We start from the raw sequence: 26395 nt of genomic DNA on the forward strand, positions 1-26395 counted from the left end.
TTGAAAACTTACACAGGAGAAGACATCAAAGTCAATGGCATAAGCAAGGTTACTGTACAATATGGAAGCCAATCAGTAAAACTATCCTTGATAGTGGTAGCAGGCAAAGGGCCAAGACTCCTTGGTCGAAACTGGCTGAAGGAAATGAAATTGGAATGGCCTGAAAATCAAATTGGGAACGTTGACGCTCTTAGTCATTTGCCCTTGCAAGGAAGTGATGAGGATGTTCCAAGAGCTCGTTTTATTATTGAACTTCTTAGATTCATCACCGGTATGTGCTAGACAGATCAGAGAGTGGACAAGTCGAGACCCAGTCTTATCCAAAGTACGTGAACAATTTCTTCATGGTTGGTCGCAAGAGCAGGAATCCGATGAAGATGAAACTTTATTCTCACAGAAGATATGAAATAACCAGCCAGGATGGTATCTTATTGTGGGGAGCATGAGTGATAGTTCCTCCAAAGGGAAGAAAGCCATTGTTAATTGAACTACATAGTGCACATCCAAGAATTTCCTGAATGAAGGCCATAGCTCCCAGCTATCTATGGTGGCCTGGGATGGATGGAGAAATAAGAGTTTATTGAGAAGTTGTAGGCAGTGTCAACAATTGCAAAAGTTACCATCAACAGCTCCGTTACACCCATGGGAGTGGCCAGGAAGACCATGGATACAAGTACACGTTGACTATGTGGGACCTTTTATGGCAACAATGTTTCTGCTCATTGTTGATGCCCACTCAAAATGGATGGACATAAATGAGGTGAAGTCACCAACATCTTCTGCAACAATTGAGAAGCTACCTCATGGTTTCGCCATCAATGGACTATCAGAAGTTGTCGTATCAGATAACGGCACGGCATTTACAAGAGCTGCGTTTCAATGGTTTATCAGCCTCATGTAAAAACTTCACCATACTGCCCTTCCTCAAATGAACTGGCCGAGAGAGCAGTTCAGACGTTCAAGGCTGGCATGAAGAAATTAACAGGAGATTCTATAGCAACCAAGCTAACACGTTTTCTTTCTCATTATAGAACCACCCCTCACATGACAATAGGTGGTCACACCTGTGGAATTGTTGATGAAATGCTGTCTCAGGATGAGATTAAGCTTAACAATGCTGAATATAGCGGGAAAAGGAGTCAGGGAAGTCAGAAAACTGGACATGGCTGGCATAGTTGTGACAGGAATTTAAACGTAGGAGAGACAGTATATGTGAAGAAATTTGGAGAAGGATCCAAATAATTATCACATGAAATAAGTGCAGTGGCTGGAACCCTTTCTTACCATGTGAATGTGGAAGACCAAGTTATGTGGATATATCAGGAGGAGAGAAACAAAGTACCAAGAAATGATACCACCAGTGTTCATGACTGAGTCAACGTCTCCTATTGAAAGAACTCAACTGAATGCAGATGTGTTTGAAGGATTGGCTGTACCTGCAAGAGTTGAGGAAAAAGATTTGCAAGTGCCTATCGAATAACCTGATGTCCAGACAACATCAGAAAAACATCTGAAGCTGTAGAGATGAGACATTCTACACGTGTAAGGAAACTCCCAGAAAAACTGAATTTGTAAATTACTTATCAGTGTAAATAATTTGATATTTTGAAATAATAATAATAGGAACTTCAAAAAAGCATTTGAGTAAAGGGGGAGGGATGTGGTAATCTGATGTGTAATATATCTTTAAGAAGAATGTTATAATGGAAGATCACATGATCTTAGTATCCAATAGCAGTTGTGTGGACTACCTCAGTAGTCAGTAGTCGATAGTTAGAGTCTGTAAGGTAGAGACAGGTTTGAGTTGAAAACACACAACTGTAGCTGCTGAGTTCCTTTGTAAATAAGCGGAATGTGTTCTACCTGAGAACTGTCTGTTGATCTACTCTGTCGAGAGTACCAATTCGGCCCCCTGAAACCTGAGTCCAACCAAACTAGTGACTAGGATCCAACAGTCCCCTCCTCCTTTGTCACACTCTGGGATCAGACGCCATCTCCTCCTCCTTCAATCACACTCCGGGATCAAACTCCATCCCCAACATGCCAACCACTCCATCTCTTGTTCCGAAGGGGTGCCCAGGCTTACCAATTCCCTTGTCCCGCGTCCTGCCAGGCTGACAATCCCCGCTGGCAGGGACCCAGTGCCCCACAGGGAACACAGCACCTGGCCCTGCATGGACATCAGAAGTTGAGATGCTGAGGCCTGCTCACCTCTCTTGCTACACTGAGTGGGGATCACCAACAGACACTGAGTGGGAATAAAAACTAGGCATCGGTCATGTGCTGTTCATTAAACTGAACAAGGTGGACCTAGTAAGGCAATGGGGAAGGGACAGGAGTCTTCGGCTCATTGGATAACAATTCCAAAGCACTGGCACAGACATGATTGTGAGAATTGTCCCAGATTTGCACTAAGTATGGTAGCGAGCGGGTAGAACAGCATTTTACCACCGGCCACAATGGTGGCTTCTCACACCGTATTGTCCCAAACCCGCCACATTAATTATGCATTCCAGAGAAGCACGCTGATTCCATAGTGGGCGGGCTCTCATTCGCCTGCCACACTATCACCTCACCGGACTCCAGCATCTCCTGTTCCTCGGATGTCCGCGATGTGAGAAAGGCCCTGGCGGTAAGTCACGCCACACTTGTCAAGGTGTGTTCTGCACCGGCATGTTTTCCCAACAATGTGGGTGGACGATCCAGCGGGATGGGATGATTCCGGTGGGCTGGCCTGATAATGATATGCTGACGGATTACAATGAGGTTCCTGATGTTCGATAGCGGCCTGCCATCGACAGGCTGAACAGACTGTTGCGAACTGGTTTCACGATGTCCTGAAACCGATTTTTGGCCTTCTCGCCATATTGTCCACTCATACCGCCGAACACACCCGATGCCAGCGGGCACAGAAAATTCCACCCGATGGGTCAAAAGGCCTCCTTCATTGCCAAATGATCATATGGGCATGTGCAGCTATGTGCTTTAGTTTAAAAACTAACTGTTCAACTATTTTGGAAGCAATTGCATTTGTTTGGTTCTCTTGTGTTGGTCTGTCTTTGAAGGGCAGTTTGTTATTCCTGTTAGAGTGTCTGATACAGGCTGACCTTCACAGACGTCCAGAGACATTGCACAGCCAATTATGCTTTCAGTTTGTCCAGTTAAGTTTGAGTTTGGCCACAAATGCTTTGAAAGGCCCTTCAGAGCTGGAGTAATCAGATCCCCTGGGAGTCAGAGACCAATCTGCTGAAATGATCAGTCAATGTGGCTCAGTTGGGCAGAATGAGGACAGTCAAAACTGTGAGAGGAAGCATAAATCCCAGCCCATGTTTCCAGAGCTGCGAGCAGCACTGAGTAGTGCAGGTGCCCTGTTAATCACTGCTCACAGCTCCCTGCGAAAAGATACATTTGGTATTTAGTTCCATCCCTGTATTATCTGCAGAGATATGTCACCAGTGATACTGAGTTATTGTGGAGGTTTCATGGATGTGAGCAAGTCCAATAATGGAGTAAGTGAGCTATGACAATCTCTCGCTTGAGTGTAGGAACACTTGAAATCTAATGTCACCGGTGAGAAGCTCCTGTCAGCATCATGTTGTATTCATGTCACAGAACCACCCCTGCAACCTTTAAGCAGCCGTCAAAGTAATTCTGCAGTTTTAACAGAATCACAGGATTGTTACGGGACAGACGAATGATTTGTGGTCTTGTGCAAGTCTTTCAAAGCGCTTTGTGGTAAAAGATCATGCTGTGATACCAAATTAACAGCTACATTAGGTACCATCTGTGATTCAGGAACACACTCGTCTCTGAAGGTCGTGGGTTCAAGCCCCACTCTTGAGGCTTCATCACAAATTCTAGGCTGACATTCCAGAGCTGTACTGAGGGCATGCTGCACTTTTGGAGGTACTGTCTTTTGGTTAAACTAAGGCCTGAGCGGCCCTCTCAGGTGGATGTTATTGTAAAAGTTCTCACAAAACTATTTTGAAGAAGAGCATTGGAGTATTCTCCCAGCAAAAAAACCCAATCAAAAAACAGATTATCTGGTTATTGTTATATTGCTGTTTGTGGGAGCTTGCTGTGCACAAATTGGCTCCCATGTTTCCTATTTCACAACAGCGACTGTGCTTCAGAAGTACTTAACTGGCTGTTAAATGCTCTGGGGTGTCCTGAGGTCATGAAAGGCATTCTCTAAATGCAAGTCTTTCTCTTTCAGTAACAGATAACCATGACAGGTAAAACAATTCGATATATAAGTTAACAAAGCAACTCAAACTACAGCACAGCTTCTCAACATTAGATGAAAGTCTGGGCTGAATTTTCTCAAGGAGGCAGAGGCGGTTTCAGAGGTGGGTGGGGATATTCAGGTAGTTATGCGGAGGGACAGCTCCCCAATGCTCTCTCACCCTCGGATGAGCCTCCCAGGGGAGGACGGCCATGAGAGTCTGCAATTTGCTCCATGGAAGTGGACAGCCAAATCGGCTCATGTAAAGTTACATTGGTAGGTGCCTTGACGATAGGAAAGGGCCTGGGTGCTACATGTGTGCTCGCGGGGAAACTCAACTCTTTCCGTTCGTCATATTAAACCGGAAGGATGATGCCTGTCATCACAGCAATGGATATAATTGGCCCCAGCTATAACTGAACACAAAGTGGGGTCACACTTCAAGCTCAGAGACAACGGGCTTGAGTGTGCTGTCAGAATAATGTTGCGACAAATGACGCCCACTGTTTCTGGTGCACAAATACTGCAACCAGTTGAAGCAAGGAGTGGGTGTGTGATTGAATGCAGATATCCAGGCGGTTCTGTCTGAGTTGCACTGTTCCACTGTTAGTTTCGCAAAATCGCTATCTCACCCTCAACCTCCCCCTAGGTGGTAGAAATCGCAGGTTTGGAAGGTGAGTTGCTGCAGTGCATCTTATGTTTGCCATTGTGTGTCGGTGTTAGAGGGAATGAATGTTTAAGGTGGCGGGTGGGGTACCAAGGCAATAAATGGCAGGTAGTTACTGCATTTTCCTTCTCAATCCTTCTGCTGTTAATTTCACAATTTTTCATTTTATTGGTTCGGGAGATACCCTATTGCTTGCCCTTTTCACTCAGGTCCCAGGTGCACTCTTTCCCTGGCTGTGATGATATCAGCTTACACTTTCAGCAATGAGCCTTGCAAAAATGTTAAAAACTAAACCTCTAACTAATGGCAGAGCTGTTAAAGCCCAGGCCATAGCCACCAGAACAGAGGTCGGCCAATTTCTTTACCTGAAGAATATTTAAAAAAATGTTACCTAAAATAAATCTATTGAGAGCTGCAAGGTAAAAATTCAGGATTTTTCAATCAAATACTTAGCAAATTGCCAAGTGTCTCTGGTGAAATGTAAAATGTGCATATGTAATAAACAAAATACATGTATTAAGTTTCTGAATTAATAGAAAAAAGCATCAAAATTAAAATACACCCAACTCTGAATTATTGCATTTTTTAAAACTTTTCTTTTACTGTAAAGTCACCATTAAAACAAACTTTAACTTAAGATGCACAGAATTTGTAGAACCTCCTGACTCCCCAAAGCCTGTCCACCATCTGCAAGGCACAAGTCAGGAGTGTGATGGAATACTCTCCACTTGCCTGGATGAGTGCAGCTCCCACAACACTCAAGAAGCTTGACACCATCCAGGACAAAGCAACCCCCTTGAGTGGCACCACATCCACAAACATTCACGCCCTCCACCACTGACAAACAGTAGCAGCAGCCTGTACCATCTACAAGATGCACGTCAGAAACTCACCAATGTTTCTCAGGCTGTACCATCCAAACCCACGGCTGCAATCACCTAGAAGGACAAGGGCAGCAGACACATGGGAACACCACCACGACCTGGAAGGTCTCCTCCAAGTCACTCACCATCCTGACTTGGAAATATATCGCCGTTCCTTCACTGTCACTGGATCAAAATCCTGGAATTCCCTCCCTAACAGCAGTGTGGGTATACCTACACCACATGGACTGCAGCAGTTCAAGAAGGCAGCTCACCACCACCTTCTCAAGGGCAACTAAGGATTGGGCAATAAATACTGGCCCTTGGCAGCAACGCTCACATCCCATGAAAGAATTAAAAAAACTTAAGACAATTTTTTTGGCTATTGATCCTTCTGATAAAAACAGCTTCTGAATAACACATTCAGAATAATTTATCACCCTAGCTTTAATAGAAACAATAATAGCCGCAGCCATGAAATCCATTCAATGAACCAAAGGCTTTGTGTATAACCATCGTTTAGCTATATCACTTGGACAGGTTTAGTTGGGCACAATGGTGTCTTTCATTAAAATAATCACTTGAAATCGTAAAGTGCACAATGATTAGCTCCTTTATCGCCACAATAATAACATGGCTTCTAATTTTCTTGCTTATTTTTTATAGGCTTTTTTACGTATTAATGAGGTCCAACTGGGAAAGGTTAGGAGTCACAAAGGAAATGTTGAACAGCAGGTTATAGACCCCCATGCTAGAACACTTCTTGGCTCATACATTGTACGTTTAATTTCTCTTAAGGAAAACAGTTTCACCTGCCCAGTTACAATGAAAGCCCATTTCTAAACAAGAGAAAGGAATTCTAAACATTGAATCAAATTCAGAACTGAATTGAGTCAACATGGATAAGTATGTGGTCTAATTTGTCAAGGATCAGAAACAGTGAGGGAAGGAGCCTGGGAGATGTTACATTGGCAACCATTCACCTCTGGGCCAAAATGTTGCTGCTTGTTATATTATTTCTAAAGAAACAGAAACTAATTGTTCTGAGAACGTTCATCCAGGGTGCCATGTTTGCTGCTGCACTGCAGTCAGGTGCCAAGCAACAATGCATCAGTCCACCAACAACATGTAGAGCTGTAAGAAATACACTCGATGAAGCTCCAACATTTTGAGTCTAAAAGTGCGATTAGTTCAAACGTTTGGGTACAAGAAGACATGACATGGTAGCAGCGTATTTTTGTGAGTAAGACTCAGATGTTTTATATGGGTTTAACCTTGAATTAGTTTGAGAAAAATCAAACCAAATTAGTGCTAGGGAGAGACAAAGAGAAAAACAGCCACGCGAAAATGAAATGGCCACTGCCGCAGCAAAAAGTGCACAGCTCCATCTATGATCAATTGGGAAGCTAATGATGTCATAGAGGCATTATAGAAGTCTAAGGAAAAGCACAGACTGACATTCAATAGGTTTCCAAATGGCATGTGTGAAGAGGAAAGGGTCAGCTCCATCCACTTGTGGGCAGCAAAGGGTTAAATTTGTTTCCTAGCTGGGAGATGAGTGAGGATAATGGTAAAATCCCAGCCAAAATTTTGAGAAGTTCAGCACACATCTTCAGCCAAGGCCAAAACATTGGATCCACCAATATGAGTTTCATTGACAGAGGCATGAACCAGGTGAGCCTGTTGCCAATTTCTTAATAAGACTGAAAATTGCAGCCAGAAAATGTAAATTCAAGGACACAGATGAAAGGCTACGAGATCAACTCATTTGGGGCTCTGCACACATGCTAAGAGATTTTATTGGAAAGTACAAGCTGACGATATTGCAGGTGCAGACACTGTCAGAGCACATGGAGCCACGAGTAGACAGATGAAGACACTGGCTCCCCAAATGACTAGCTTTCAGTTCAATCAAGAGAAAGACGGAGGGGTTGATATAGTGAAACAGCAATAAAAGAATGCACACCAGACAAAGAGAAATATGGGCAAGAGCTGTGGATGACCACGTGTTCATAGACAGAAGGAAATGACCTGCATGTGGATCTAATTGTAGGGCTTGTGGAATCACTGGGAAACGATCTGCAGAACAAGGAAAGAAAATGGTAAAGGAGTTAGTTATTAGGGACAGAGCAATGAGGCTGAATGAGAAGTAAAAGGAACCAAACCATCCATACCCTGAAAGGTGATGGTGAGTTTGAGAACACGATAGTCATCGGAACCATGCAACTCCACAAAATGATTAGATACAAGACTTCACAGAGAAAAGAGATCCAAACCACCATTCAGATCAGGAAGAGGGTGAGAAATAAGCCCACAGACATAAATCTGAAGCCGAAACTTGAAACCAGAGCACAAAGGAACATCATCTCCCTCAGGCTGTGCCAGAAGATCTTTCCTGGAAACTTGAAAGAAAATGGCCACACAAGGAACGCTGCTCTGAAACCGAGCGATGTCCTGCTAACTGGGCAAAGGGTGAAGCACAGGATGCTGATGTAATGATGATGCAACACCACATGATTGAGTAACAGGGATCTGGAGAGAGCAGAAGTTCCAAGCTCATGCAGAGGTCCTGATATGATACAGCAGCTGTAAATAAAAAGTAATGGTTTTAACAAACTACGGTCTTTAGCAGCTTACTTTGGGAAAATAAACAAGCCTCATAAAAGCCCCGCCTAGGCCCTGAGCACAGGACAAAGCACCAATGGCATACACGGGAACTGAAATTCAACAGCCAGGAGCAACCCAACCCAAGGAAAAGATGTTAACTATACGTTCACCTCACTGAAACAGATAGTCTTCTAATCTGGGGCTGAACAGTTGTGAAGGGCTGCAACTTACCTCAGTAAACCATGAGGTGAAGGAGAATTGGAGGACAGCCATTGCAAAGCAACTTCCAATCAGAAGCAAGAGGTTGATTGCCAGAGTCACAGGGCAGGATTTTCCAGCCCTGCATGCTGCCGGGATTGTCCGGTCCCACCAAAAATCAATGGACAATTGGCTGGGCCACCGAATCTCCCACGGCAGGTCCCACCACTACAGGGCAGGACAATCCCACAGGTTGGATGAATTCCATTGTTATGGGAGATAATGTGCAAAAACTAAATGAATGGATTGCAGTCAGGTACTGACATTTTCAAGGTTTCAATATTGAAAGACGCAAAGAGCTCTTGACAGGAAAGGAAAGAGCTAATTTGGACAATTCAGGCAGCTGAAGAAGGAAATCCCCAGAAACATATAGCACTCCAAGTTAGAGCTAGAGAATGAAGTTACTGACCTGGAAAGACTGAAGGCTGGGCAGGACACAGTGTAGCAAGCTGAAATACAAGCCGAGGAGTCGAACGGTACTTGCTGATGCCATATCTCGGTTATCGCCACAGGAGAAACATGGGATAAAAGATGTAGCTATAAAGGTCCAGTGAATGTAACACCATCAAACCTGAGTCAAATTAGAGATGAGGCCAGCAAAGTTGAGGAGTTACAGATGCTGTCTCAGCAAGTGACCCAGGGATGGCCTGATAAGATACAGCAAACACAGCCAGCAGCACAGCAGTACTGGTCTATCATGGATGACATCTCAGTGGAGGATGGCATTCTGCTGGCTGGACCCATAATAATCACACCCAAACCGATACAGCAAGAACTTCTCCAGAAGATATAAAAGGCCACATGGGAATGGAGAAGTGAAAGCTCAGAGCCAGATCAGCTGTGTATAGGATAGGTATTTACAGAGACATTGAGAGAATGATGTCGAATTGCAGTGCACGCAAGTAGTACAGAAATACACAGCAGGGATAGGAGATGATAGCTACTGAAATACCAACCAGACCATGGCATACTGTGGGAACTGATTTATTTGCACACAATCAAGGATGGTATCTCATTGTTGCAGACTACAACTTAAAGTTCCCTTTTACCAGAAAGGCGAAAAATTCGAGAGCTACAACAATCATCTCAGCACTATGAGTTCTGTTCACTGAACAAGGGATTCCTAAAGGATCAATATGTGACATTGGAACCCAATGCCCCTCCAGAGAGTTTAAGGGCAGAATCTTCCCCCTGTTGAGGGGGAAGTTTAAGAGCGGGCGCGCGGATAAATACCATTGGGCCTCTGCGTGCCCGCTCTTAAGCATGCAGCCATTTTACGTGGGCAGGCCAATTAAGGCCCGCCCAGCGTGACGTCCGCCAGGAAGCGCTATGTGCTCCCTGTGTGGGCGGGGGTGTATTCCCTGAACCGAGAGTGCGCTCTTTCACGCATGCGCACAAAAGAGTGCACTGAGCTCCCTGAGGCTAAGTGCTGCCTCAGGGAGATCAGGTCCACTATAAAAAAATCTGAAAAATAGAGAGCAAAAAATTCCCTGACATGTCCCCTCATGTGACACTGTCACATGAGTTGGGATATGTCCATCATTTATAAATACACTTTAATTACATTTTTTAAAACCTACGTGAAACCTCATCCCGCCCGTGGATGAGGTTTGATGCTTGTTCTAATGCCCTCCAGGGCTCTCGGCCTTATGGTTGGATGGGCAGGTCCATTAATTAGTTTAACGACTTTGTCAATGGCCTCAATTGGCCATTGACAGGTCAGTGGGCGCACAGCTGATTCTGCTGAGCCCCCACCCACCTGAAAATTTAAATGGGGTGCGGTGATGTCGGGAGTTCCGCCTGACGACACTGAGCGTCATTTTACGTGTCGGCGAGCGGGCCCCGCCCCCCTACTCGCCAACTGGGAAATCCTGGCCTAAGAAATTTGTTGAAAAGTGTGGGTTTAACTCACCTTATCACCACATTACCCAAGAGACATGTCCGGAGAGCCAAAGGAACCCTCACAAAATGTCGAGAGGAATACCCAAACCTTCCCGTATTGTCTCTGGAATCTACACCACTCAAGGATGACATAAAGTCACCTGTAGAGCTGTTAAATGGAAGAAAGGGTAAGACACTCTATCAAGTAGGAGACTCCCTCCAAGTGACCAGAAGTAAGACAACAACACACTAATGCTCAGGTAGAAGGAGGTCAACACGTCAACAAACATGATAAATCCCTGCCTGAGCTGTTGAATGGACAAACTGTACACATACAGGATCCAACCCTGAAAACCTGGAGCCCAGCAAAAGTTGTTGGTGAAGCTGAGACTCCAAGGTCATTGAGACTGAAACGGGTAAGCAAACAAAAAGGTGCAGAGTCCGTATTCGACATACAGCTGAGCTGGAAAAGCAGAAAAGGTTGTCAACTAACACCAGCAGCATCAAGAAACCAACGAGACAACATTAACAGCATCACCTACAAGCAATGAAACATTAACAACGTCACCAGTGAGTGACACAACATTAGCAACATTAAGCATGACTCCTACAACAACAGATACAACACGCACAGCATTGCCTGCGCAGCGGGGGCCAACTCATCACTGAAAGCCATGAATGCCAAATCTACAAGAGAAAGGCACAACATACCACCACTCAACGATACTGTGAATAATATTCTGAGTAAGGAAGACAGCTGTAACAGACCCTAAGGTGTTCAGCTTAATTGTAACTGTCAATTGTTAATCTTCTTTAGTTTAGACAGAATGTAAAAAAAATTATGATTAGAACAACTAGACTGATATAGACATTTTTTTAAGAGGAATATTAAATTATCACAGAATCACAGATCTGTCACAGTGCAGAAGGAGGCCATTTAGCCCATCGTGTCTGCACTGGCTCTCTGAATGAGTATTATGATCTAGAGCCATTGCCCTGCCTTTTCCCTGTACCCCTGCACATTGTTTCTATTTAAATAAGCATCTAATGCCCTCGAGTGCCTCGATTGAACCCGCCTCCACCACACTTCCAGGCAGTGCATTCCAGACCTGAACCACTCGCTGTGTGAAAAAGCTTTTTCTCATGTCACATTTGCTTCTTTTGCAAATCACTTTAAATCTGTGGCCTCTCGTTCTTGATCCTTTTTGCGAGCGGGAACAGTTTCTCCCTATCTACTCTGTCCTTATTATTATACTATTCATAAAGAAATAGGAACTAGTTGTCATGAGGAAGTACATCCAGGGTGCCACATTTACTGCTGTACTGCAGTCAGGTGCTGAGCACTAATGTATCAATCCACAAAGAGAACTGTAAGAAATACACTTGATGAAGCTCCAGCTTTTTCAGTCTAAAAATGTGAATATTTTGAATTGCTGGGGACAAGAAGACATGAAACTGCCTCCGAAAATACCTAGGTGTTCCAACTGGCGCCATTTCAATGCCAGCCATGCTCCTGACGCCACCAGTCAGAAATTCCAGGCTGTGCACCGAAGGGAGTGCTTCCGTGCTGGAATTTTTTAATATCCCCAGTCTCGTTTAAAAGTGGTGGCCTAGAATTTCTAAGCGAGGTGGCCTGACAGGACAGAATCAAGCTGAAGCAGCTGGCTGCATGTTGTGCTGAGCTTGATTAGCATCCTAAATCCCAGTGCCGGTAACTAACTTGTGGGGCTCCTATGACAGGAGGGCTGAAGCATTGCAAGGACAAGTCAGTGCGCAGATGTTGAGAGCTTCCAGCTGACACTAATTTGACAGCATCACCGCTTGCTGCATACCCTATTTTGACATATTTATCATATTTAGCCACCAATTATCGCTACAAGACAACTCTTTGCATTCACGCCGTGTTAGCCACATCAAAGAACTTCACACAGTGGACATAAAACAGGAAGATTATACATCACTAAACATCACCAACCACAACCTGCCAACTGACCCAAGCGGTGAAGTCCCAGGTTTCAAACTTCCACAGGACGTTTGAACGACCCTCAGCCGCTGGAGGATGGGCCAGGGACGGGGAAGATTTGGTCCACAGGTGGAACACGAGGCTGGCTTTAGGCACCAAACAGCCAATTAAGACTCTAAAATGGCAGCCATCTTGGCAGCACCAGCTGCCTTCAAAGCAATGAGCGGCACACCATGACCCTCATGCCAGTTTTTGGTGTTGGCCAATATAACCACTTGTGGATGCTGGGTCAGCTGTGAGATCGATATATTTTTGTTGGATAAGGGTGTCAAGGGATACGGAGCAAAGCGGTGGGGAGGGAAGAGCGGGGGAGAGGGCTAAATGGAGTTGAGGTACAGATCAGCCACTCACTCTCCCACTGCACTGGAGGGAGGTCAATTCAGGGACTCAGATTCCATCTTGGAGCTTCGACACGGCAAGCAAGCCCCAGGAGGGTGGAGGAAATGCCTCAAGGACACCCTCAAAGCCTCCTTGGAAAAGTGCAGCATCCCCACCGACATCTGGGAATCCCTGGCCCATGATCGCCCAAAGTGGAGGGAAAGCATCAGGGAGGGAGCTGAACACCTCGAGTCTCATCGCCAAGGGCTAGCTGAAGACAAGCATCGCGGGCGAAAGGAGCGTGTGGTAACCCAGGCACCCCACCCACCCACCCGTTCCCCCTATCACCGTCTGCCCCACCTGTGACAGAGACTGTAGGTCGCCCATTGGACTCTTCAGTTACCTGAGAACGCATTTTAAGTGTGGAAGCGAGTCATTCTCAGCCCCGAGGGAGTGCTTAAGATATAATCAGGCTCTGTCTTCAGTTGAGCAATTTCTCTGAGAGAATGTAAGTGTGTGATCCTGGACTGACTCCAATCATGCATTTGCAAGCCTCTGTTACTGCAATGAGATAAAACCCTTTCCTGCACATAGTGAGAAGGCTGCAACAGCTTGATAATCCCCAGATCCATTTGCAAAACCAAATCACAAATCCTACGTTCAGAGGCCCTGAATTTCCTGGCTGTGCAAGTTTGGCCGATATGTGGCAGAAACACTGTTTGCTCTCAGGAGCCACGACACTCCTGCAGTGAGGCAGCACGAGCTCGGAGGGAACTCGGAGCCAGGGTGTCATGGTGATTTAAAGGATATTTGGAGCGATGTTGACCTTGTGTGAAACAGGTGATTGGGAACCATTTTTACCTCACACTACCCCGCAATGGCCACCATTAATATATAAAGTTTCCAAATCTATATCCTAACATAAACCAAACACACCAGATATGCAAGATCCAGTGGCCCAGGAGGCATATTCAAAATTCACTCGTATTTAAAGGCTGATGTCCTCATTTTCAAACAGTCAGTCACATTTGAAAAGTGATTTAAACACATCATTTATTGCATTGGAAAGAATAAACGAGCAGCTGACAACATCCCAGAGCTGCTGGGGGTGGAAAACATCCTGAACTCCTGACCAGCTTGACATCGCTTCCCTCCCTTTGGGCACTCAGCAGAAACGTTCCTTTCATCAACTTCGGTTTTGTGCTCAAGTCTTGGGGGTGGGGTTTGACTCAGAGGTGAGGGGGCTACCCCACTGAGCTACAGGCTGACACCACATGGTCTTGAGGCTTTTGAGCCTTCAGCCTCAGCTGAACGGCAGCATTTCTCATCCCTGAGTCAGGAGGTTGTGGGTTCAAATCACACGCCAGAGACTTCACTGCATAATCAGAGCTCTCTCTCTGGTGCTGAGCTGAGGGAGTGCTGTTTGTAGGGTGAAACATTAGACTAAGGTCCCGTCTGCCCATTCAGGTCAACGTTCAAAACCGCTTTGCCACTATTCAGAAAAGAGCAGCAGCTTCTCCCTGTCCTGACCAATGTTTATTCCTCAAACAATACCAACAGAACAGGTTGTCCAGTCGTTTAGCTTATTGCTGTTTGTCTGTCTGCAAATTGGTTGTTGTATTCACTGAGACAGTGACTGTAACTACACTTCCAAAATACTTCATTCACTTTGAGGATGTGTACGGTACTATGTAAATACACCTTCTTTCTTTCTTATAACACTTATTTCTTCTATAAATACTGGACACTGATTGAAGGGCTGTTTGAAGAGTGACCCAATCAGGGCAACGAAGAGTTCATTCGCTTTCCAATTGGCCGGGCTCCACGAGGATGGGCATGTCAGGCAGCCAATGGTGCGAGCTTGGGGAACGGGTTGGTCTGGGAACACGTCCAACCAGAGTTGGCAATCTTACCAGTCGGGCACATCACCGTGCCACCTACTCCCGCCAATCTCTGGCTTTAGTCGCCCCATGCCAGGTATTTTGCAAGGAGGTGGATGTTGACGAGCTGGGGCCGTGATACAGTGGCAGCTCCAGTGAATTAGCCCCGGCTGGCTGAGTGTGGCGACTGTGAGGCTCTGCACCATCATTTGTTTAACCCAAGAAGACCAAGGAGCAAAATAATAAAAGCACTGCCCCAGCTATTTCCCCCCACGTGCTGCACAAAAACAAAACCTGCCACCACTAGATGGCGGCAATGCACACAGCTGAGCTGTTCCACACACAACTCTGTACATGACTAATTAGGCAGAAACTGTAACAGCTCCACACTTGGAACCCATTAACTATTTACCAAAAAAATATATACATTTTAACGCATTACATGAGAAAAATGGCATTGCATTGTTTTCTAGACTGCTGCACTTTTACATAAGGGGCCATTTTTAAGCAGCTAGCCCCAAGAATCCAGCAGTGTGTGTGTGTGAGAGAGAGAGATCGTTACAGAGACTGGATCTGGGGATTTTCTGCCCTACCTTAGAAAAAGATCTTTCTGTTCAGTGAAGGAAACACTTATGACATGCTGTAACAAGAACACATGCAACATGCAGATGTATGCCAGTGAGATACACCTCCATTCTTACCTGCTGCCATCACGGAGTGCTTTTTGGTTCCGTTAATTTGCTCGCTGTTCCTCTCATCAGACCTTTCAATCACTTCTACACACTGGCTGGGCTGAAATACTGAAAGGCTTGATTGCAACTGGCAGCATGGAGCAACACCTGGTTAAGCTGTATGAGACAAAAGAGCAAGGTTTCCAGCATCTGCTGTATTGCTGGGAGTAGGAATTCCTCCACCACTACAAGCACCGGCCACAATGTACTCAGATAACTTCCTGCACGCTCGTAAAAATGCAAAACAGAGACAACAGTGCCAGGCAGGGAAATAAATCTGAATTTGTTGCGGGAGGGGGGGTGGGGGCAGAATCCCAGGGGAGGTGAGTACCTTCTGTTTTTTTTTCCCCCCTTCAATGTTCCAACAACTGGGCTACAGCATATTTAACCTTCTCCAGCTCTGAGAGACGGATGCCATTTCAGTAGCCGTAAGCTAGTTTACCTTGGGGACCCTGTGTCTTATCAGTGCTGTAACAGCACAGCCTTTTGCACTCTGCTAGCATCTGTGATTTAAAATTTAAAGGTACACACACTACCGATTCCTCTCTCCTTGGAAGCCAACTTCTCCCGAGTGGACACTCAGCAACGTTTTAAAAGACAACAGATGACTGAAACAATCTGCCCCTCGGACTGTTATTTCTCTCTCCCCTTATTTGAAGAAATGCTGAATAATTTATGGGCACTTCCAGGCTGTGAAGCGTGTCTTCTTATTGGTGTTTGTGTTTGATCCTCTCATCAAAGAGGTTCAGTGCCTGATGCGAAAGCAGAGAGAGAGAGAGAGAAAAAGAGTCCTCCGTAAGTAGAGATAACATGGCCCAGGTTTAGCGGGTCGGCAGTGAAGGAATGGGGTTCACTGTTCAGTGCGCTTGCAGCTGCCCAGAAATTTTATGTAGGTGTTCTCCTTGCTCCAATTAGTAGTATCTAGAGACCCTTTTCCGAGCAGTTTGTGGTGTGTGAGAGGGCAGGAGAAGAAGCAGAGTGTCTCGTCAGCCAATCAGATTGAAGAATCCTCACTGAGCTACACAGAATCTAAACCGGGAAGCATCAGTTGGAATATTTAATTCCATGTTGAATCGGGTCTGGAAAACAGAATAAAGAGAGGGAAAGGAAACTGGGATTAAGCAAGAGAGATAAAAGATATGGAAAGAAACAAAAAAACATTATTTTTAAATTCTTCATTAAATGTCTATTAAATATCTAACAATAATAAAAATGTGAAGGAATCTGACTGCACAGTCGTAAAATTAAATATTCAGGGTTAGAGAGATTGTTTGGCAGTAAGGTTTATTGAACTGTTAAAAATTTACCCACACCTAAATTCCCCAGAACTAACTTTTTCTAGCATGTTTAGTGGGTAACTCATGATTAAGTCCAAAAATGTCAATATCCTTCATGTATTTTAATGCGAAGTCTATCACAAGGTACTACTGTAGTGAGGGTCATAGCGAATTGGATAGCAAATTCATCACCTCTGTAATTAACTACGCATGTGCACGCATCAGAAGTTGCTACTCAATTTACTCCCTAGTAACGGTGAACACTATACCTTCACTGTTATTCTTAATGCAAACTCCAGGCAATTATTTCTGTAGCATAGAGAAGTGACTTATGTGACTCTTATCAAATCACACCTTATTAAACTGATCCAAACACACACCAACTTTCCCTCAAGCTTCCATTTTCATATAATTAGGCTATTGATGAGTAAAAGGACAGACTATGAGCACTATAACTAGCACTAGTGGTTTTTTAAATTCATTGATGGAATGTGAATGTCACTTGCAAGGCAAGGATTTATTGCTCATCCCTAATTGCTCTTGAGAAGGTGGTGGTGAGCCAACATTTTTGAACTGCTGTAATCTATGCGGTATAGGTACACCCAGAGTGTTATGCAGAGTGTTTTTGGCCTAGCAACTGTAAAAGGAGAGATGTAACGTTCCAAGTCAAGACAGTGTGTGACTTGGAGGGGAACTTGCAGGTGATGGTGTTCCAGTGTGTCTGCTGCCCTTGTCCTTCTAGATGGTGGAGGTCATGGGTTTGGAAGGTGCTTATTGAAGGGACATGATGAGTTGCTACAGTGCACCCTGTATGTGGTACACACTGCTGCAACTGTGCATCGCTGGTGGAGGGAGTGAATGTTGAGGGAGGTGGATGTGGTGCAATCAAACGTGTTGCTTTGTTCTGGATGGTGTCAAGCTTCTTGAGTGTTGTGGGAGCGGCACTCATCCAAGCAATTGGGGCTTATTCCATCACACTCCTGACTTGTGTCTTGTAGATGGTGGACAGGCTTTGGGGAGTCAGGAGGTGAGTTACGCTTCACATGATTCCCAGCCTCTGGCCTGCTCTTGTAGCCACAGTATTTATATGGTTGGTCCAGTTCAGTTTCTGGTCAATGGTAACCCCCAGCATGTTGATAGTGGGGGATTCAGTGATGGTAATGCCATTGAGTGTCGAGGGTCGATGGTTAGATTCTCTCTTGTTAGAGATGGTCAATGTTGGCATCGCATTGTCTTTGAAAGAAATATCTAATCAGTCTCAATCTCCTGCCCTTTCCCCAACATGCAACATTCCTTTCACATTTATCCAATAACCCCTTGGAATTTACTAGCGAATCTGCTCACATCATCCTTTTAGGCAGCAACTTCCAGATCATAACATCTCACTTGTAAATGTTTCCTTCCTCATGTCACCTCTGGTTGTTTTGCCAATTATTTTAAATGTGAGTTCTTTGTTACTGACCTTTCTGCTGCTGCAAACAGTTTCATCTTACTTACTCAATCAAAACCCCTCAAGATCCTGAACATGTCAATTCAATTTCCCATTAACTTTCTCTGTCAGCACAGCTACCCAAATCTGCCTCTATCCACATAACGGAAACCTGTCATCCCTGGTAGCATCCTAGTAACTCTCCCCTGCACTCTCACTCGCCGAGGCCTTCATGTTCCTCCTATAGGGTGGCCTCAGAATTGGTCAGAATGCTCCAGCTGAAGTTAACCAGGGTTTAACCAGGGCTTAGCACAACTCTCTTGCTTTTCTACTCGATGCCTCTATTTATAAGGCCAAAGATTCCGAGTGCCCTTTTAATAGCCTTCTCAACTTGTCTTGTCACCTTCAAAGACTTGTGTCCCTGTAGCCCAGATCTCTCTATTCCTGTGCCCTCTTTAAAATTATATCATTTAGTTTATATTGCCTCTTCTCATTATTCCTACCAATGTGAATCACTTCATACTGCTCCACATTCAATTCCATCTGACACATGTCTTCCCAATTTACCAGCCTGTCTTGGCTTTACTGAAACCTGTCTCTATCCACCTCAGTTACTCCATTTCCAAGTTTCGTGCCATTGTAAACTTTGAAAGTATGCCCTGTGTACCAAAGTCAGGTTAATGAATATATATCAAAAAGAGCAGAGGTTATACTGACTCCTGGGGTCACCACTGAACACGTTGCTCCTGTCTGAAGAACAACCATTCACTACTACTCTCTGGTTTGTGTCCCTCGGCTAATTTTGTATCATTCAGTGACTGCATCTTTAATCCCACGGGCTTCAATTTTGCTAACAAGCTCATTATGGGGTATCAGTCAAGTTTTGAAAGTCCATATACACATCACAAAGAAACAAAGACTGAATTTATATAGCACCTTTCACAACCTTAGGAAGTTCCAAAGTGCTTGGCAGCCCATGAAGTACTTTTGAAGTGTAGAGATCGTTGTAATGTAGGAAATGCAGCAGCCAATATGTGCACAGCAAGCTCCCAAAAATGGCAGTGTGAAAATTACAAGATGATCTGTTTTCACAATGTTTATTGAAGGACAAATAATGGCCAGGACACCGAGGATAGTTCCTCTGCTTGTCTTCAGAATGATACCATATGGCAGGGTTTTAGTCTGTCGGGCGGGCGTGCGCCTTACCTGATCAGATGTCAAATCTCGAGTGATGATGTCGGGCGAGTGTCCCGACGCGCACTCTTGTGATCTTTCAGTCAGCGGGTGCATGCGAGAATCAACAGCACACCCGCCGACAATTACGAGGCCAGTTAAGGCCCTTAAAGTATTAATTAAGTTGTATTTTTCGCTGCCTGCTCAACTGTTCAGTTGGTGGCAGGCAATTAGGTCAGGAGGTCTTTGCATTTTTATGAAACCTCATCCACAAGCGAGATGAGGTGTCCAACAGTAAGTAAAAAACTCAAAGGCCAGGATTTCCCGGTTGGCGAGTGGGGGGTGCAGGCAGGCTGGGAGCTTAAGTAAAAGCATGAAACCTCATCCATGGTCAGGATCAGGTTTCATGTAGGCTTTTACATTTTTAATAAAAGTGCAACTAAAAGTGATGGACATGTCCCAACTCGTGTGACAGTGTCACATGAGGGGACACGTCAGGGGAATTTTTTTTTCTATTGTTAACATTTTTTAACGTGGAGCTGATCTCTCTGAGGCAGCACCTAGCCTCAGGGAGGTGAGTGCGCTCTTTCGTACGCATGCGCGACAGAGTGCGCTCTCGGCTCAGAGAACTCCCCCATTCAGAGGCGCGCCTCCCCGCACCTGCTCTTGAACATCCCGCCCAACGGGGGAAAAATTCTGCCCCCCCAAAAATTTTCCACTTCATTTTAAGCACGTCCCTCTTCATGTGACTGAGTCACATGTGGGAACATGTTTACACCATTAATTAAAACTTTTTCCTTTATTCAAATCTTCAGTTCCCTGGGGCAGCTCTGTGCCCTCAGGGAGCTGTCAAGGCGCGCTCCCCCACTTTTGCACAGACTTCCATGCTCGCCCTCCTCCTGCTTCCACCCCCACAGCGCCTTTCACGCTGGCTTGTTATTCATTGTCAAGTTTATTCCTATTGCTTTTTTGACCAAGGGTGACACACTTAGCAATCACCCGCTCCTCCAACACCACTCCCAGATCTCCGGAGGATGAGAATATTGTAGGCAGAGCCCTGCGGTTTTCACTCTTGCTGCCCTCAGCAACATAGGATGCACCCATCCAGACCAATTTCTCTACAACATCCTCCTTTACTGTGATATTGGCAATTTGGTCTTCTTCAGTCTAGACTGATGTGGGGTATTCATTTAATAGATCAGTCACACCTTATGCCTGCACAAGATCAGTGTGTTTGCACACGAGCAGGGCAGAGACCTCATCCTGAGTGAGACACAGCCAGAGTGAGTGTGGGTATTGGCAATTTGATGCACAGTGGGAATTCGATGCAGAGGGGAAGAGGTGCTCTTTGCATTTTTTCTTTGCTGTCCAACTTCATAAATCTTCAGAGAGTGGTCTTGCCCTGCTGCAGCAGAAGAGGCTACAAGGGAGAGAAATGACTGGTAAGCAATGGGTAAAGTCGGGTAAGTATTTACTACTTTTATCGCTTATAATTTAAGGTCTTTTTGTGGTTTATAGTTTGTATATTCTGTAGTAACGAGGATCAGGAAAGAAGGCCCCTAGAGTAATTGATTTAAAAGGTTTAATTTAAAGGGATATGTCATGGCAGTAGAGCTCAAAGCCGTGGTGTGGTCCTCGTGCTCCATGTGGGAAGCCGGGAACATGTGTGCAGGAAGTGTGTCCAGCTGTAGCTCCTGGAAGCTCAGGTTTCAGAGCTGGAACAGCAGCTGGGGACACTGTGGAGCACCCATGAGCCAAGAGCATCGTCAATAGCACATTAGAGAGGTGGTCACACCGCAGCTGAAGGGACTTGAGGAAGGAAGGGAATGGGTGACCACCAGGCAATCCAAGAGAAACAGGCAAGTAGTTCAGGAGTCCCTTGGGGTCCCGCTCGCAAATCAGTATTCCATTTTGGAGGCTGATGAGGGTGTTGGTTCCTCCAGGGAGTGCAGACAGAGCCAAGCTTCTGGCACCACAAGCAGCCTGTCTGTACAGGAGGGGAGGAAGGGAGGAGGAGCAATAGTAATAGGGGATTCTATAGTTAGGGGAACAGATAGGTGCTACTGTGGCCATCAACGTGACTCCAGGATGGTGTATTGCCTCCCTGGTGCCAGGGTCCGGGGTGTCACTGAATGGTTGTGGGGCATCCTGAAGGGGGAGGGTGATAAGGCAGAGGTCAGGGTACATGTTGGTACCAATGACAACGGTAGAAAGAGGGATGAGGTCTTGCATCAAGAATTCAGGGAGTTAGGCAGTAGACTAAAAAGCAAGACCTCTCGGGTTGTAATCTCTGGATTACTCCCAGTGCCATGTGCTGGTGAGCTCAGAGAATAGGAGAATAGCTCAAATGAATACGTGGCTTAAGAGTTGGTGCAGGAGGGAGGGTATTAGATTCCTGCATCACTAGGACTGTTTCTGGGGAAGGTGGGACCTATACAAGCGGGACAGTCTAAATCTGAACCAGAGCAGGACTAACATCCTTGTGGGCAGGTTTGCTAGTGCTGTTGGGAAGAGTTTAAACTAATTCGGCAGGGGGAGGGGACACAGAATGTTAGCAGAATAGGGACACATCATAATACAGTAAAACAATCAAGTCAGAGGGAGTACAGCTACATTAAGTTTCAAGGGAGTAAGGCAAGGCTGGATGGCCTCTACTTTAATGCCAGGAGTATTACAGGTAAAACGGATGAGATAAGGGTGAGGATTGACACGTGGAATTGTGATATAGTAGCCATCACTGAGATGTGGTTGAGGGAAGGGCAGGATTGGCAGCTCAACATTCCGGGATATAGAATCTACAGGCGTGACAGGGGAGGGGGTAAAAGAGGAGGAGGCGTTGCATTATTAAGGAGTTAAGGAGTCAGTTACTTCAGTAAGGAGAGATGATATCTTGGAGGGGGCTTCGAATGAAGCTTTGTGGGTAGAGCTTAAGAATAAAAAAGGAGCAGCCACATTGTTAGGTGTTTATTATAGACTCCCAGATAGTCAGTGGGAAATTGTGGAGCAAATATGTGCATAATTTGCAGAGGTGTGTAAAAACAATAACAATAGGGTAATTATATTAGGTAAATTCAACTTTCCCAACATTAATTGGGATAGACATAGTGTTAAGGGCTTGGATAGAGTGGATTTCTTGAAATGTGTACAGGAGAACTTTTTAGGTCAATATGTAGAGGGTTCAACAAGGGACGTTGCATTGCTGGACCTAATTCTGGGGAATGAAGCCGGACAGATGGCTGAGGTGGTGGTGGGGGAGCATTTTAGTGATAGCAACCACAACATGGTACAGTTTAAGTTTGTTATGCACAAAGAAATAGACAATCGAAAAGATAGGCAGGTTGGCAGAGGGGGTGGGGTTGCTTTGTTAGTAAGAAATGAAATTAAATCAATAGCAAGAAATGATGTAGGGTCAGATGATGTAGAATCTGTGTGGGTAGAGTTGAGGAACTGCAAAGGTTAAAAAAACCATAATGGGAGTTATGTACAGGCCTCCAAACAGTAGTCAGGATGTGAGGTACAAGATACACCAGGAGATAGAAAAGGTGTGTAAGAAAGACAAGGTTACAGTGATCATGGGGGATTTCAATATGCAAGTAGACTGGGAAAATCAGGTTGGTAGTGGATCCCAAGAAAAGGAATTTGTAGAATGTCTACGAGATGGCTTTTTGGAGCAGCTTGTGGTGGAGCCCAATAGGGAACAGGCAATTCTAGATCTAGTGATGTGTAATGAGGCAGATTTGATAAGGGAGCTTAAGGTGAAGGAAGCCTTAGGAGGAAGTGACCATAATATGATAGAATTTACCCTGCAATTTGAGAGGAAAAAGCTGGAATCAGATGTAACGGTATTACAGTTGAATAAAGGCAACTACAGAGGCATGAGGGAGGAGCTGGCCAGAATTGACTGGGAGATGAGCCTAGCATGAAAGACAGTGGAACAGCAATGGCAGGAGTTTCTGGGAGTAATTTGGGAGCAAAAATCCATCCCTAGGAAGAAGAGGCAAACTAAAGGTAGGGCGAGGCAACCATGGCTGACAAGGGAAGTCAGGTGCAGCATAAAAGCTAAAGAGAAAGCATACAATGTGGCGAAGAGCAGTGGGAAACCAGGGGATTGGGAAGCCTACAAAGACCAACAGAGGACAACTAAAAAAGAAATAAGGAGGGAGAAGATTAAATCTGAGGGTAAACTAGCCAGTAATATAAAAGAAGATTGCAAGAGTTTTTTTAGATATATAAAGGGTAAGAGAGAGGCAAAAATGGACATTGGGCCACTGGAAAATGACGCTGGAGAAGTAGTAGTGGGGAACAAAGAAATGGTGGAGGAACTGAATAGGTACTTTGCGTCAGTCTTCACGGTGGAAGACACGAGTGACATCCCCAAAGTTCAAGACAGTTGGAGGGCAGAGGTGAGTATGGTGGCCATTACCAAGGAGAAGGTGCTGGGAAAACTGAAAGGTCTGAAGGTGGATAAATCAGCTGGACAGATAGATTACACCCCAGAGTTCTGAAGGAGATAGCTGAAGAGATAGTGGAGGCGTTAGTGGTGATCTTTCAGGAATCACTGGAGTCAAGGAGGATCCCAGAGGACTGAAAAATCACTAACGTAACCCCCCTGTTTAAGAAGGGAGTGAGGCAAAAGACGGGAAATTACAGACTGATTAGCCTGACCTCGGTCATTGGTAAGATTTTAGAGTCCATTATTAAGCATGAGATTTCAGAATACTTGGAAGTGCATGGTAAAATCGGGCAAAGTCAGCATGGTTTCATCAAGGGGAGGTCATGCTTGACAAATCTGTTAGAATTCTTTGAGGAGGCAACGAGTAGGTTAGGCAAAGGAGAGCCAATGGATGTTATCTACTTGGACTTCCAGAAGGCCTTTGACAAGGTGCCGCACAGGAGGCTGCTCAGTAAGATAACAGCCCATGGTGTTAGAGGCAAGGTATTAGCATAGATAGAAGATTGGCTGTCTGGCAGGAGGCAGAGAGTGGGGATAAGGGGGTCCTTCTCAGGATGGTGGCCGGCGACTAGTGGAGTTCCGCAGGGTTCAGTGTTGGGACCACAACTTTTCACTTTATACATTAATGATCTAGATGAAGGAACTGAGGGCATCCTGGCTAAGTTTGCAGATGATACAAAGATAGGTGGAGGGACAGGTAATATTGAGGAGGTGGGGAGGCTACAGAAGGATTTGGACAGGTTAGGAGAATGGGCAAAGAAGTGGCAGATGGAATACTGGAGGGGTTGCAGAGGAGATTCACCAGGATGAAATATTTAAATTATGAAGAGAGGTTGGATAGACATGGGTTGTTTTTGTTGGAACAGAGAAGACTGAGGGGCGACCTGATCGAGGTCTACAAGATTATGAGGGACATGGACAGGGTGGATAGGGAACAGCTGTTCCCCTTCGTTGGTCAGTCATGAGGGGACACAAGTTCAAGGTGAGGGGCAGGAGATTTAGGGGGGATGTGAGGAAAAACTTTTTTACCCAGAGGGTGGTGACGGTCTGGAATGCGCTACCTGGGAGGATGGTGGAGGCGGGTTGCCTCACATCCTTTAAAAAGTACCTGGATGAGCTCTTGGCACGTCATAAAATTGGGCGAAATGCTGGTAAATGGGATTAGGTAAGTAGGTCAGGTGTTTCTCACGTGTTGGTGCAGACTCGATGGGCCGAAGGGCCTCTTCTGCACTGTGTGATTCTGTGATTCTGTGAAGACAAATTCTTTTATTGTCCCCAGTCAGTCCCACCCTTCCTTTGACTAGTCGCTTAGTATTTATTAAAACAAAACTTCGGGGCTCTCTTTTGTTACCCTCTCCTAACCCAATCTCAAATTCCCTTCATCCATCTTCTTCCCTTTTCTCGCCGGACAGCCTTTACATTTTTCATCAAACCTCACGCACGGTGGGATGAGGTTTCCGTGGTGAAATGAAATATAAATAAATTTCTGTGGGCAGCATTTTCGGTCACTAAGTTTTCAGGTGATTTATTATGATATGTGAACCCTTTCTTTCAGCCTCTGAAACCTATATTTTTGAATTTTCAGGTCCTCAGCTCCATGAGGCAGCTCTCTGGCTTCAGGGGGCTTTCTCTCAGTGCTGGCCTGCGCCCGCGTTAATGTCAGTGCCCACCGCCCCTCCCCCTCCCCCTCCCATCCTGGCAGCGCTGAGCCCCTCAGCGTGTGCTTCACACGGGCTGCCCGTTAATTGGCCAGCCGGATGAAATGGCGGTCAGCAGACCGTCCCCCAGTCGATCCTGGACCTGCTGATCGTTCCTGCCTGCTGACCGATAGATTCAGGCCACTGTTACTACCCCAGACTATATAATAGGATAACTGAAGTCCCCCATTATCACGTCTCAAAAATTGTTGTGTCTTTCTATAATTTGACTGTAGATTTGCTCCTCTATCTCCTTCTCACGATTTGGTGGCCTGTATTATACATCCAGTAGCATAATAGCTCCTCTACTGTTCTTTAATTCAAGCAATAGCTTCAGCCTTTGAACCCTCAGGTATGCCATCCCTTTCTAGTTCTGTGACACTGAGCTGGTTTATGTGCTGAAGGTGGGCTTCCTGAAGCACAGTGTGAATGTCAGGGGCGAGCCTGACCTGCTTGGCCGGCTCAGTCCCTTTAATTTTTTGGCGGACGGGCCTTTAATTATTTTGAGGCAAGGCTTCTGCCTCGCTTCAGGAGGAAGCCCTGCCTCATGGAGCTGCTGGCCAATCAGAGGCTGGCAGCTCCACAGTACCAGTAGCAACACTGGGGCCAGTGGCTACTGATGGTCTCCAATACTGCCGCTATATTATAATTCCACATATCTATTTGTGCCTGCAGCTTACCAACCTTATTTATCACTCCTGAAGCATGGAGCTGTGAGTCACGAACATTAGCTTGTAAATAGGAGCAGGAGTAGGCCATGAAGCCTCTCGAGCTTGTTCCGCCATTCAATAAGATCATGGCTGATCTGGCTGTGGCCTCAACTCCAACTCCAAGGGGCCCGCACCCAGTCTGGATCCTGGCAGTCTTCATTGGCTGGGCAGGTAACTGGTCAAGTTGCCTCCCTTATGGCCGT

General features: G+C 45.5%; 1 protein-coding gene across 4 annotated transcripts in view; it reads right to left on the reverse strand.

Annotated features, from left to right (window-relative positions):
* enox1 (ecto-NOX disulfide-thiol exchanger 1) overlaps window positions 1–16065 on the reverse strand; it is a 303520-nt gene extending 287455 nt beyond the window's left edge. For 3 of the 4 annotated variants that reach the window (XM_041211428.1, XM_041211431.1, XM_041211430.1), the window contains exon 1: window positions 15424–15671. In XM_041211428.1, the coding sequence (XP_041067362.1) occupies window positions 15424–15433 (10 nt within the window). In that variant the 5' untranslated portion in view covers window positions 15434–15671. Of the gene's footprint in view, window positions 1–15423; window positions 15672–15984 lie in introns of those variants that run through there. The other variant, XM_041211429.1, reaches the window with a different exon arrangement.
* Window positions 16066–26395: the final 10330 nt, after the last annotated feature.

Source organism: Carcharodon carcharias, chromosome 18 (genome assembly GCF_017639515.1).
Source record: "Carcharodon carcharias isolate sCarCar2 chromosome 18, sCarCar2.pri, whole genome shotgun sequence".
NCBI classification, from domain to species: Eukaryota; Metazoa; Chordata; class Chondrichthyes; order Lamniformes; family Lamnidae; genus Carcharodon; species Carcharodon carcharias.